This window comes from Diabrotica undecimpunctata, chromosome 8, assembly GCF_040954645.1.
Source record: "Diabrotica undecimpunctata isolate CICGRU chromosome 8, icDiaUnde3, whole genome shotgun sequence".
In the NCBI taxonomy this organism is placed as follows: domain Eukaryota; kingdom Metazoa; phylum Arthropoda; class Insecta; order Coleoptera; family Chrysomelidae; genus Diabrotica; species Diabrotica undecimpunctata.
The window spans coordinates 72232650-72245608 of NC_092810.1; the positions used below are offsets into that span (position 1 = coordinate 72232650).

At 34.2% G+C, this 12959-nt stretch overlaps 1 protein-coding gene across 1 annotated transcript in view; it reads right to left on the reverse strand.

Annotated features, from left to right (window-relative positions):
• Nucleotides 1–966: 966 nt before the first annotated feature.
• SCAP (SREBP cleavage activating protein) overlaps nucleotides 967–12959 on the reverse strand; it is a 163921-nt gene continuing 151928 nt past the window's right edge. The window contains exon 12 of the mRNA XM_072540484.1: nucleotides 967–5793. Coding sequence (XP_072396585.1) covers nucleotides 5408–5793 — 386 coding nt within the window. The 3' untranslated portion in view covers nucleotides 967–5407. The remainder of the gene's footprint in view (nucleotides 5794–12959) is intronic.

Sequence of the window (12959 nt, forward strand, 5' to 3'; positions counted from 1 at the left end):
GGTTGTGAAATATTGGCATTTTCCTAATTGATCCAACAGTTCTGAAATTTGTGGTAGTGGATAACGGTCTTGTACTATAAGTTCGTTAAGCTTGCGATAGTCAATATCAACTCGCCAGTTTTGTTTTCCTGATGCATCTAATTTTTTTTTGGTACAACCCAAACTGGGGATGACCAGGGGGAAATAGATGGCTAAATTATTCTGGACTTTTCATCTGTATTTTTACCATGTTCTTCCCTACTCTATCAATATTAATGGAATTTATGAAATTACTAATTTTTGTGCAAAATGTGGCCCTCCTTCATAGGATGTATATTATCTTCATCGGTTTATTCAATATAAACGTAAATTTACTCGCATATAGAGACCCGTCCTGCAGATTAAGAAGCTTAACCCATTTTTTCTTGTATACCTATATTTACTTTTGGGTTGTGGAGTTACTGATTGGTCTATTTATAGTCGTTTACCTGACAAACTGAAAGTTTGGATTTTTACTATCTGTGAATTTTGACTGGCATTCCCATTTGATTAGCTTTTTTACGTCACAATCTAAATCCATATTATTATTATAGATTTTAATTATTATCCCATGATCCACTGGTTTGCCTTTTATCGGTAGTATTTACTTCTATTTTATTCGTGAGATACTCCAACTAACTTAATGCACACCGATACTATATATACCTATGCTTAAAGTATCTTAAAACTTTGACTATAGAGGAAATGAAAGAAATTCAAAGATTAGAGTTACATTTTAAAAGTTAGACTAGAAGATATATCTTCCCTTGACACATGTATTTGTAGTATTATTAATATAATTTTCCATTTTTTTTTTGTTGGGTCCAACTCAAAAATTATATTTACCTTCCTCGCAGCTATTAATTTTTATCAGATTTCATTGCATCATTTATTTTTTCACGCTACGCAACTGTGTTTGCGTTTACACTCGATCAAATAAAAACAATATTTATTGTAAAAACTTTATTAACAATTACAAAAATAGTCACCGTAACTGTAACGTCAATTCTTGTTTTTACTTGAAAACAGCAATATTTGTTCTATAATAAATTATTTTATAGAAATTGAAATACTAGTCTAACAAACCAATTTGGGCTAACTTAGGTCTTTGATACCTATATAAGTTTTTTTATTTTTGTAAATATGCAAATACTTCTTTTATAGTGTTTTCATCCATACAAGTTTTTATATTGTTGACATATTTTCATGTTATTAACACATTATGAGCATGTTATCGACTTATAAAAGGCTTATGATACAGTTTCTATAAACAAGCTCTGGAAAGTATTACTAAAAACCAGCATAAGCTTCTCTAATCACAGTGTCATAGAATTTATATGAAGGAACAACATCGAAAATTAAGAATGGAAATAAATTATCACAGAGATTCCTTGTCAAGGTCTACGTCAACGATGCTGTATTTGCTTGTTTTAAGATACATATGTTGCGAAGGCTGAAACAATAGAAAGTATGGGTGTAAACTTTGGAGAGATCTGTTTATATACCTTGCAGTTTACTGATGATTTACTGTTTAAAGATGATCTGGAATATATGACAAGAAAACTTCAAGAGTAATATAGAAAGTACGGGTTTGGAAATTAATATAGCAACAATAATGTATCCGCTAATAGGAACCGAGCTGACGAACATCACATTCGAAGATAATAACATAATTGTGCCCTGTGACCAATACACGTACCTTGGAGTGGTTTTCGACTCGACAGGAAAAGATGATCAAGAAATAAAAAGAAGATTAATTCCACACTTCAAAACGACTGTTAGAAATTTATTTACTTGCACCGGTAAACCATCTACCCAGGGTGTCAGGTTTTTTTCAGTTATTTTTTAGTTTTCTGTTCTCGTTAAAATGAAGGGTACAAATAGGTTTTCTGTAACGTTTTAGGTTCGAGAACGGAGATATGATATTTGGGTGAAATTGAACTCATCAGGCCACTGTCGCTGAGGCTGATCTGCGGGACGTTGCGGATCACCGTCAGTCGCTCTGTCCGCTAAGGCAGACGACCTTAAAGACATTAGAGTTCGCCTAATCTATTTATGGAAGGAAGCAGACCAACTTCGCTCAAATAAAAACTCTCCAAACTATTTTTAACCCGGTCTGAACGACACAGCGAGTTCAAGTCTTATATTTCTTGTAAATCGCAGATCTGCTGTCAAGCATTTTTTACCACATCACTAATATGTCTTCTTAATATTATTCTTCTAAAATTATTTTCTTCTAGCATTTCTATGTTATCTACTATACGCAATCAATTATTCTTATGTCGTGAAAACGTGCATCGGTTACAGTTGTAAAAGATCTCTGACAGTATTGGCACTTACACAGTTTATTTTGTTGCATTTTGTAAAATCATAAGGCTTAGATAGCTCTCCAGTGAGAGTACCAACAACATCTTAATTTCTCGAGCATTGTCTTAAATTTGCTTCTTTTGCTAGCTAGAATTGGAATAACAAAACTGATATAGCTTGTAGCGGGACTACTTTTTATAAAATATTCGTAATATAAAATTCACATCTCCTTTTGGAGATATTTGGTAATGATATTAAATTAATCGCCTTCAGTTCATATTTGTTTGGTTTGTTGGGTTTTATTGCTAATTGATAATCACATTCGATTTGTGGTTGTAAACTATTTGAAATCCCATTGCAACTTCATGGAATGTGCATGGCGGATTACCATAAAGGCCTTTTATCACAGCGGCGAGGTATCTGATATCAATCTAGTTTATAAATGCTTGTGATATAGACGAGTTGGACGGCTTGCTGCGATCAAGAGGTATTATTGCCATAGCCGATTTTTTGTTCGTGTTCTTCTTATCGAACAAAGATATGGTGTAGTTTTGTCCTATAGATTGGTCCTGTACTATAGTTGAAACTCCTAATTTAGGGTGAAGGTTAGATGTGTGGTTTTCGTTTAGTTGAAAGACCAAGATATGACCAAATTTGTAGTACTTACATCTTGAAAGGTATGAATATAAGTTATAAAGCAGTTGATATATTCAAAAGTTCAAAATCGAATATGACAATGCATAAACATGTGTACCTACTGACAATATATCAACAGAAATATTCTCAATAATAAATGCGCATTATTAGGCATCAAGTTAGTTGAAACAATTTTTATTATATATAATATATGATAAAAATTAATTTAAACAAATTATTTAATGGATTAATAAAAGAGATGTCCACTTTTTTAGTTTAAACAATAAATAGTTCGAAAATTAGCGTTAAGTGGTGTAAATATATGGTGTTAAAAATCTTAGATTACAAAATAAACAAAATTATCTCTATGTATTCATCTAATTATACAAAGGTTGTGTTAATTTTTCCTTAAAAAATTTCACAAATTTAACATTTGTACACACTGCTTTTTGCGTGCCATTTTAGAGCTGAAATACCTGACAGGTTTCTGTTAAACACAAAATTATATCCAGTCGATTACAATGTTTGTTGATCCACTTTAATCGATTAACTAAATTTAATAACTTCTGTTATCAAGAACGAGTATTAGACGACGGTGTTTTGTTGACGAATGATGTGCATATAGCTTTTGTATCATAATGATTTAGGGGTAGTTTAATATCACATTTGTCCTATATGAACTATGGTGAAAATTAAATTAAGAATATTAGGTAATTAGGAATATGTCAACATACATTTGTGTTATTCTACTGTTAATTCTTTTTTCTTTTAACCCGTTAATGAAAGGCTTTTATTAAAACTACAAATCTTGCTGTTTCAGCGACAATTTTAATAAATAATTTATAAAACAATTTAATAAATTAAAAAACAACTACGGTTTGACAAAAAATCAGTAATAAAAACAATTATCGAAAATGTATAAGGCACATACTAAACTTGATTTATCAAAAAATATAAATTGTTGCGACGAATAAACCCAGTTGCTTTAAAGCCAAAATACTCAACATAAAGCTCTGTGCAACTGAATCTATTTATGTACAAGGGTGCGCAGCGTAAACTACAAAAATTAAAATCATTGCAGAAATATAAGTAATTTTGAAAAATTAAGGAGAACTGTAGATGTGTTCAAATAACCAACGTTCAAATCGATCAAAACTTACTGATAAACATAACCGCGTCTTCATTTTTTTTTTCAAAGTATATATTTAAATTAATGTCTTAAAAAAACGCATTTCGATTTATCTAAGGAACTTGTGGTTTATATATTTCTTTCTCCTATAACGATTTGATTGCCATATTTATTATATAGTGTACTATATAACAGATACAACAGAACTTTACAGTTACTTTCACGCAAAATAAAAGTCTAGAGAAAGTACTGACGCTCGAATATTTGGGAATAATTGAGGATGGAAAGATAGAGGTAAAAACAGCAAACAAAGAAAAAAAAAACAAATACATAAATTTTCATTTAAAAACGGAAACGTAGCAACAGATGAAACAATTGTCGAAAGAATTCGAAGAGATAGAAAGAAAGATATAAAAATAAGAAATGTGCGTTCAATGATCCCGAGGGTTATATGGAGTTTATAGAAATACTTTTATTTGTAAATTCCTGGAAATCGTTGGTTACATGTCTAAATTTTAGGTTTGTGACCTTTTCAACCTCGGTGTTCATGCACACCTTGCACATCTGTTGTGTCATACAATTGCTTCTCGGGTGAAAAGTAGGGATAAATGATCTGCTATTTTCATCCAAATGCATTAACTTAGTGTAGGAGTTTGAAATATGCCGGAAGTGACTGATTGACCAGATTTGAATCCAGATCCTTTCTTTAATGAGTCACCTTGACTAAAGTGTTAGAAGAAAAATAATTGGTCTCCAGGATTCAACGTAGGTGAGGAGGACCCTTGTTTAGGAATCATGCACCTGCTTGCTATTTTCCAACAAGTAGGAAAAATTAAGCTTGTGGACAGCATTGACTATTTCTGTGATTAGTAAGAATATATACTCTATTAAGACCGGAAGCTGTTTTTGCCGAACCTACACAGCTCCTTATTTGTGTATTCATTAGTAGGAGCAGAGATCGGATAATTAAAGTCTTCTGCACAATAAATAGGATGACCGAGTACATTCTAGGCTTAGGCTTCGAATATGGATTTAAATTGCAGATCAAAGTTTGGGTTATTCGAAAAACTGGGTATGGACTGAAGTCGATAAGGTTAATTGGGATCTGGTTAGAACGGATATAATGTCACTCTACACATATTAGTAATTGAGAGACATTGATGTATTGAAAAACCTCTGATACAAAGAAATTATCAATAACGAGTAACACAAATAAAATTAAATACCTAAATGTTTTCCATCCATAACTATAAGTCAATGTCTCTGATAAAAAGTAATATTTCTGCAATGGTAAATTTTAAAGAAAATCTATTTAGATTAATCAAACTTATGTGTCATCAATGGAAATCTAATGATCATTAACTGTTTTCCATAATCGCACAACACTGCGTCTCTCAGTAACACTAGTTGATTTATAAAGACGAATGGGCCCCTTCCTAACGTTATTGTCCGAACACAATCTCCCGTACGAACATCCCAAATGATCAAACCTCCGCTTCTGGCTGTCACTACCAAATGTTGTGCTAACATCAAAACTTGGCTGGAAAATGTTTGGGAGACATGAATGGTATTGAGCAAGTGGCCTTGGAAACGTTCCCATACACAAAGCCGTTCGTCCGTACCCAGAGATATTACGTAGCTCTCTGAGTATGTCAATGATGTTATACTTCCATCGTGCGCTTGAATGCTGTACATACAGGCGCCTGAAAAAAACACAACAAAAATAATACACAGAAATTTACTATAAATGTCATTTTGTCAGATAAGTTATATGATTACATATAGATATTTTTGTCTTATTCAAGTAATTGTGTAAAGAGTCAATGGATGTAATCCTACCTTATGATAAGTTGTAAAGGGAAATTAAGCAAAGGTTTGAAAATACATAATTTTATTGAAGAGTTGCTACATTAATATAATTAAACTTAAGAAAAAAGAAAGAAAAACTTAAGAGTTAGCTCTCCTTAAGCTATACAATTAGGGATTAGGTTTTATAAGAGCCACGATCGTTGCTTGACTATCTGTGTATATATTGATCCGCTTTTGAAAACAGATCCGCAGTTTGAAAACCATCATGATATTATATCACTTACACAGTGCAACACTGCAAAAATCTCTGCTGAGATATATTCTCGTACCACTACTGAATATTCCTACATGTTTCTAGCAGCAATTGCTTGTAGCGAATCTCCCACTTCCTGTTCCTTTCCTTTCGTACATTTTTAATACATTTTCAGGCGTCTACTGCCTCCTAGATATCTCTGTAAATTTTCACATCCTCCCTCTGAGAGTTCGTTTTTCTTTTTGACATGATTCTTTTGGGTTCTATGTTCAGTGATACATAGGTTTTTCTGTCTTCTAGATCTTTTGTTCTTAACAAGTCATATATGCCGTTTTCTTTCAATTTGCTGTTTCTTTTATCTCATATCTGATCCATTAGGGATTTTCTTTTCTGCATTTGTCCAAACGTCCCAAAGTCTCCCTTGCTACTTGGTGTATGCATTCTTTCACTTACTTGTAGTACTTCATCTACAGTTCCTAGCTTTGCCGCTAGTCTTATCTTGTAGAGGAATTGTGTAGATTTATCTCTTAAGCTATCGATATTATATTGTATCGCTTTAGGTTGGGATGCGGCAAATTTTTAACTACCAGCGATGAGAAAATGAAATAGGAGACTCCGAGAGGCGAATGGGTTTCAGGCTGGATGAAAGAAACATGGTAAACATAATGATGAGAGAAGAGAAAGAACGGAGAGAAGTACACTGTCTGATGTCTGAGGTGATAAAGAAGAAGGGGCAGGAGGACAGAGAAGGAAATTAAACCACGGATCTGAAATCTTGTTTCTTTTTTCTCGCGAGAAAAGAACCGGTAAGTACCAAAATTATTTTGTGACCTCACGGTCATATTTTTTTCTTTTGATTTCTTTTGGTAATAGGCAGTTCTTAAACAATTTTTTTATGATTTATGGTGATATGATTATGGGAATTTGAAAGTTTTCCTTAATATAATATAGTTATTCTTCTTTTAAGCTGATGGTTAATATATGGGTTTTAGTTGTTTATTGAGTGGTAAGACCACTAGCGATTCAAACATATTGGTCAGACCCACACTCTGCACCACGATAGGCCCTTACGTTATTTGTTTTTAGCTTTGCTTTCTCTGACTGGCTCACGTAATCAATAATTGATTGCAGTTTCTTCTTTGGTTGTATCCATGTATATTTATGGATTTATTGGTACTGGAAAAATCAATTCATGACTTGTAAGTCTAAGCTTTGGCCTTTGTCTAAGAGTCGTTCACCATTGTTACCCTTTCTTCCCCATATTTCTCCGCTGAGGGATTGCTTCCTTTTCTTTCGACTCTGGTGTAAAAGTCTCCTAGTATGCATATTTCTTTGTTCTGATTTATATTTATAAAGAATTTCTCTTACTTTTTCGTAAAATTCATATTTTGTGTGCGCATTAGAGTCTTTACTAGGGGCCTATGCTCCTATAACGAGGCTCATTTTGTCTATTTCTGTAAATGTCCATTGTTATGATCTGCTCGTCTACTTCCTCCCAGCTTCTAATATTTTTTTGAGTCTCTTGTGGACAGCAATGGAAACTCCTCTTTTTATAAATGTACTCACCTATTACCTCACTCCTCCTTCCTTTACTTTTCGTTTCTGTGAAGATACACATATCTAAATTGTGTCGATTCAGTTCTAGGAACACCTCTGTTTGCTTGGTCCGTAAATATAAAACAGAACAGTCAGATAGAAAACAGGAAAGAATTTCTGAGAGAAATTAACGAGTGGAAGTTAACGTTAATAATGAACAGGATAATAATTTAGCCATATCGTTTTTTACAACTACCTGACTACCGCTTCCTGCCCTCCAGTGTATACAGCTATACAAATTGATTGACTACGATGTCATTTTTGATTTCTGATGACATAGCTGATAGCATTAGCATACTGATAGCATTTCTGTCCATTAGCATACTCCCTGTTTTCCTCTATTTCTTTTATGACGCATCGTATTATTGATTGATAAGAATTTTATAGGATCTTGTGTTACGTTAGATTTGTTGATACTTTAAAGGATTAGTCTATGTTGACATATATAATAACTCATTTGACTTAATTAAAGAAAAGGAAAAATTAAAAAGATGATTAGTTAGGTAAATTTTTTGGATTGTTGTTCACAAAAGAAACAACCAATGTAGAGTTCATTTGAGTATAGTAGATAAAAAAATATGAAGTATAATGATAGACCAAGCAACTGACGTAGAAGATGGAAAAATATTACTATATTAAAAACGTCACAAGTCATTAAATTATATATCCTTAACACTGTTATCGACACGAACACTACACAATAGCTAGAGTAAAAAAAACGGCACGTGTCATGGATGTAGAGGGTAACTTTATTACCAAACTTTCCACATTAAAGAGAGGCGTAGTTGAACACCTAATTGCTTCAAAATATTTATTAAGGACCACTGGAAGCAATAAAAGACTTAAGACGTATTTTTACTTTGATTTATTTATAGTGAACTTAAGGACTGATTCTACATTGATAATTATCGCAATTGAGAGAAACAAAACTGTTTACGGTTTAACACAAAACACGGAGTTTACAAGCGCATTTATCACTTACGCATCACGCACTTTTCGGGATCGACAACACACCCCAGCCCGTCTTTACTTGCCGAGTGGCAAATTCGCACTGTCCTTGTCCTAAGTTATATAACGCGGGGTGAAGAGAGATTATCCAGTAGCCACTGGAACTTGTCATGGAGCCATCAAAAACCACCCTTAATTTGTTAGTTAATGATTCTTTTTTTATGACAGAGTGGTGAGGTAAAAGTATTTATTTTCTAAGTGCACATTTGTGAGAGAAAGAGGAATCTTTTTGGCATGTCCAAGAGAAACATATTCATTGATGAATGCTTTATATTGAGAGTATACATTTTCGTGTTTTAAGAGTTTATTTGCTAAACTAATAAACCTTTTTCTAGCCATGTTGTAAGAATTGCCCAGCATTTTATGTGCTGTTTCAGAAATGAGGGGAAGACTTACCTGAAACCGACCAGAAGGTAGAATTTGAGTTGTTTCAGTGAATATTTGTTGAGCCAGATCCTCAGAGAAGGAGATTTTAACAGAGTGGGTCACTTATTCGACTTTGAAGAATTGTCGAATTATATTATCGAGCTTATCTTCCTCAGATGTAGACTGAACAAATAAAGAGACATTTGACTGTGTAGGGGACAACTGTGAGCCGATAAATTCCTTTATGAAGTGCGTAAGGAGGTAAACAACCAAACATAATGCCTAAACCCTAAGTGTGTGTTCTAGAGAACAGGGAGTCCTTTACCTAAACGTATCAAACCATCTGATAACAACTCGCTATATATGTCTCTGGCAAGAAGAAGATCTATATTTCCAGGGACAGAGTAGGTGGGAATTTTTTTTTTCAACATGTCACTTAGGGAGTGCCGACAGAAGTAAATACTTCGTATAGCGCGTTATTACTATACGTGGGTTAATGAAATTTTATGTCTGCTAACTGAATTGTTAATATTTATTTATAATACCACCACATATCCAAGTTCTTTAAAATTTAAAAAACCTTAATTTCTTATTTAAAAATTTTGTTTGATAATTGTAGTAATTTTCAAAATTTGTTGAATATAATATAGAATTTACATTTTCATTATTATCTTGTATTTATCTTTAATTAGGTACTTCATTTTGATTATCATTATATTTCATTATAATGGATTAAAAAAAAAACAAAAAGAGGTTGTGGCACTCTGGGAGTGATCGAGGAGGGAAAGCATAAAGTTCTTATCGTCTATGCACGGAGCAATGGTTTTTAATTTGATTGTTTATTTTATTTTATTCGATTCGACTCAATTCGAATTTTATTTTATTTTAATTTATACTATTTTATCTTATTTTATTTTTTATTGACTTTATGTTTCAAAAAAATAAAATGACGTTGGTTAAATATCATTTTCTTTTTATATATGCGACGAAGGATCCAAAAATCTAGATCTATAGACACTAATTAAATTATTTTGCTTATTAAATCTTACCTTAAAATTACAGCAAAATATTTTTAGCAATATTTTGAAAAAACTAATCGTATTATTATATATATTGTTATGTAATTAACAGATTTAGCCATACGGCTCACACTCCCTGTAAGGGGAACATTCGCTCATCCCAGATACCTACGGTATTAAGAGGATTGAGCTCTGGTGGGACTCTTTTCATGTTATCGAGTCCTAGGTGATTTGGTACGTCGGTGTATCTCCTGTATGTAATTAACCAGATTTAGCCATACGGCTCACACTCCCTCTAAGGGGAAAATTCACTCATCCCAGATACCTACGGTATCAAAAGGATTGAGCTCTGGTGGGACTCTTTCCATGTTATCGAGTCCTAGGTGACTTGGTATGTCGGTGTATCTCCCAAAAATTTTCGTACGCATCTGGACGTCGAAAGTAACACAGCTTTCTGCATAATCTTATATAAATGTTCATTTAGACACAGCTTTTTTATGTTTTCTAAGAGGCTCTTCGGGATGACTCCAGTGGTAGAAAGAATAATAGGTATAGTCTGGGTACTTTCCATTCTCCATTGTCTCCTGATTTGTATTTCTAGATCTCTGTACTTGGCGATCTTTTCGTTGTATTTAACACGTAAATTATTGGTGTTGGGTATCGCCACATCAATAAGTGTTGTTTGCCTAGTAATTTTATTAACTAGTATGAGATCCGGTCTATTGTGGGCCAAGGTTGGTCTGTAAGCACAGTGCGGTCCCAGTATAGCTTGTAGTTGTCATTTTCAAGCATTCTATCAGGGACGTATAGATAATAAGGAAGATGGTCGGTTTGGAGAAGTCCCAGTTTGTTAGCTAGTTCTTGGTGGATAATCTTTCCTACTGAGTCATGGCGTTCTTTATAATCCGTACCGACAAATGCCTGGCAGCCACCGGTAAGATGTTGGATGGTTTCTTGGAGTTGGCATCCATATCGGCATTTGTCATTTTGGACTTGAGGGTCTTTAACAATATATTTCAGGTAATTTTTAGTTGGAATAACCTGATCCTGAATGGCAAGTAGGAAACCCTCAGTCTCGGGAAACATCTTTCCTGATGTCAACCAATAGTTCGACGCTGTATTGTCGACATATTCTTGGCTGATCTCATTGAGATGTCGCCCATGCAGAGGTTTACTCATCCAGGTGCGCATTTTGTCTTGCTTAGTCAGGTGGTTTATGCGCATTTCCTGTTCCCTCAGTTTAAGCGGCGTCGTATCATCTACTGCGCAAATTGCTCGATGTAAAGAAGATGTCTCAGCCTGTACCTGAAAATAAGTTCTTAAATTAGCAATTTGTTTATCCAATTGCTCACCTATATCCATAAGTCCTCTTCCCCCTTGATACCGCGGTAATGTTGTTCTCTCTACTGCACTGCGTGGATGATGTTTTTGCGTCTTTGTGAGAAGTGTTCTTACTTTCCGCTGAAGACCCTCTATATCCGTTTTTGACCACTTTATAATACCAAATGAGTAGCTCAGCGCGGAACAGGCGTACGTATTTAATGCCTTAAACAAATTTTTACTATTCAGATATGACCGATTTAGTTGTCTTACTCTTCGCACGAACTCCGAAGTTAGTTCAGTTTTCATTTGTTTATGGTCAATTTTCCGCGCTTGTTTTACTCCGAGATATTTGTACATATCATTTTCACCCATTGCCTCGATGTTTTGGCCATCTTGCATATCGAAACCTCCGGACTGAACCTTTCCTCTGACTATATTTAGTATACGGCACTTGTCTAGTCCAAAATTCATACTGATATCATTTGAGAAATTTTGTACAGTTTTTAGCATCTCATATAGGTGGTTTCGAATGGAAGCCATTAATTTTAAATCATCCATATACAACAGATGATTAAGCTTAGCTACAACAGTGTTGTTATTTTTGATGCTAAATCCTGAGTCAGTAGAGTTCAGCAGCTGAGATAGTGGGTTCATTGCTAGGCAGAACCAAAGTGGACTCAACGAGTCCCCCTGATAAAGCCCCCGGTTAATAGGGATATCTTCAGTTTCGATATTAATTTCACCCGGTATTTGAAGGTGAATTTTAGTCTTCCACTCTACCATTATATGCTTCAAAAAGGTCACGAGATTATCATCGACTTTATATATTTTCAATATATCTATAAGCCATTCATGCGGCACTGAATCAAAAGCCTTCTTGTAGTCAATGAAGGCAGTAAAAAGGTTTCTTTTTTGGTGTATGCGTGGTTAGAAATGACTGAGTCGATAATAAGTTGTTCTTTGCAGCCCATGGAGCCCTTAGCGCATCCTTTCTGTCGAGGCTCTATGATATTGTTCAGAGCACAATGTTGGTAGATACGCCGGGCCACACAGGATGTGACCAATTTGTACAAAGTTGGAAGACAAGTAATTGGGCGGTACTTGGCTGGATCTTGGGTGTTACTTTGATCCTTCGGTATTAGATAAGTGGTTCCCTGAGTAAGAAATGATGGTATTTCCTGTGAATTAGAAATAATATTATTAATAAATACTGTTAAAAGCTCATGAACACTCCAAAAGTTCTTTAGCCAGAAGTTTTGAACTCCGTCTGGTCCAGGAGATTTCCAGTTATGAAGCTCTTTGATAATGTTCGAGGCTTCTTCAGTGGTGAAAGGTTCATAAGGAATATTACTGTAGTGTTGACAGTTGTTAGTCGTTTCTTCAATCCATCCAGCATTGTTGTTATGAGTAGCTGGCGTCGAAAGTTGGTTTCCCCAAAACTCATGAATTTCTTCTTGGCTTGGGTAGGATTTATTATTTGCATTTTCTACAGTGG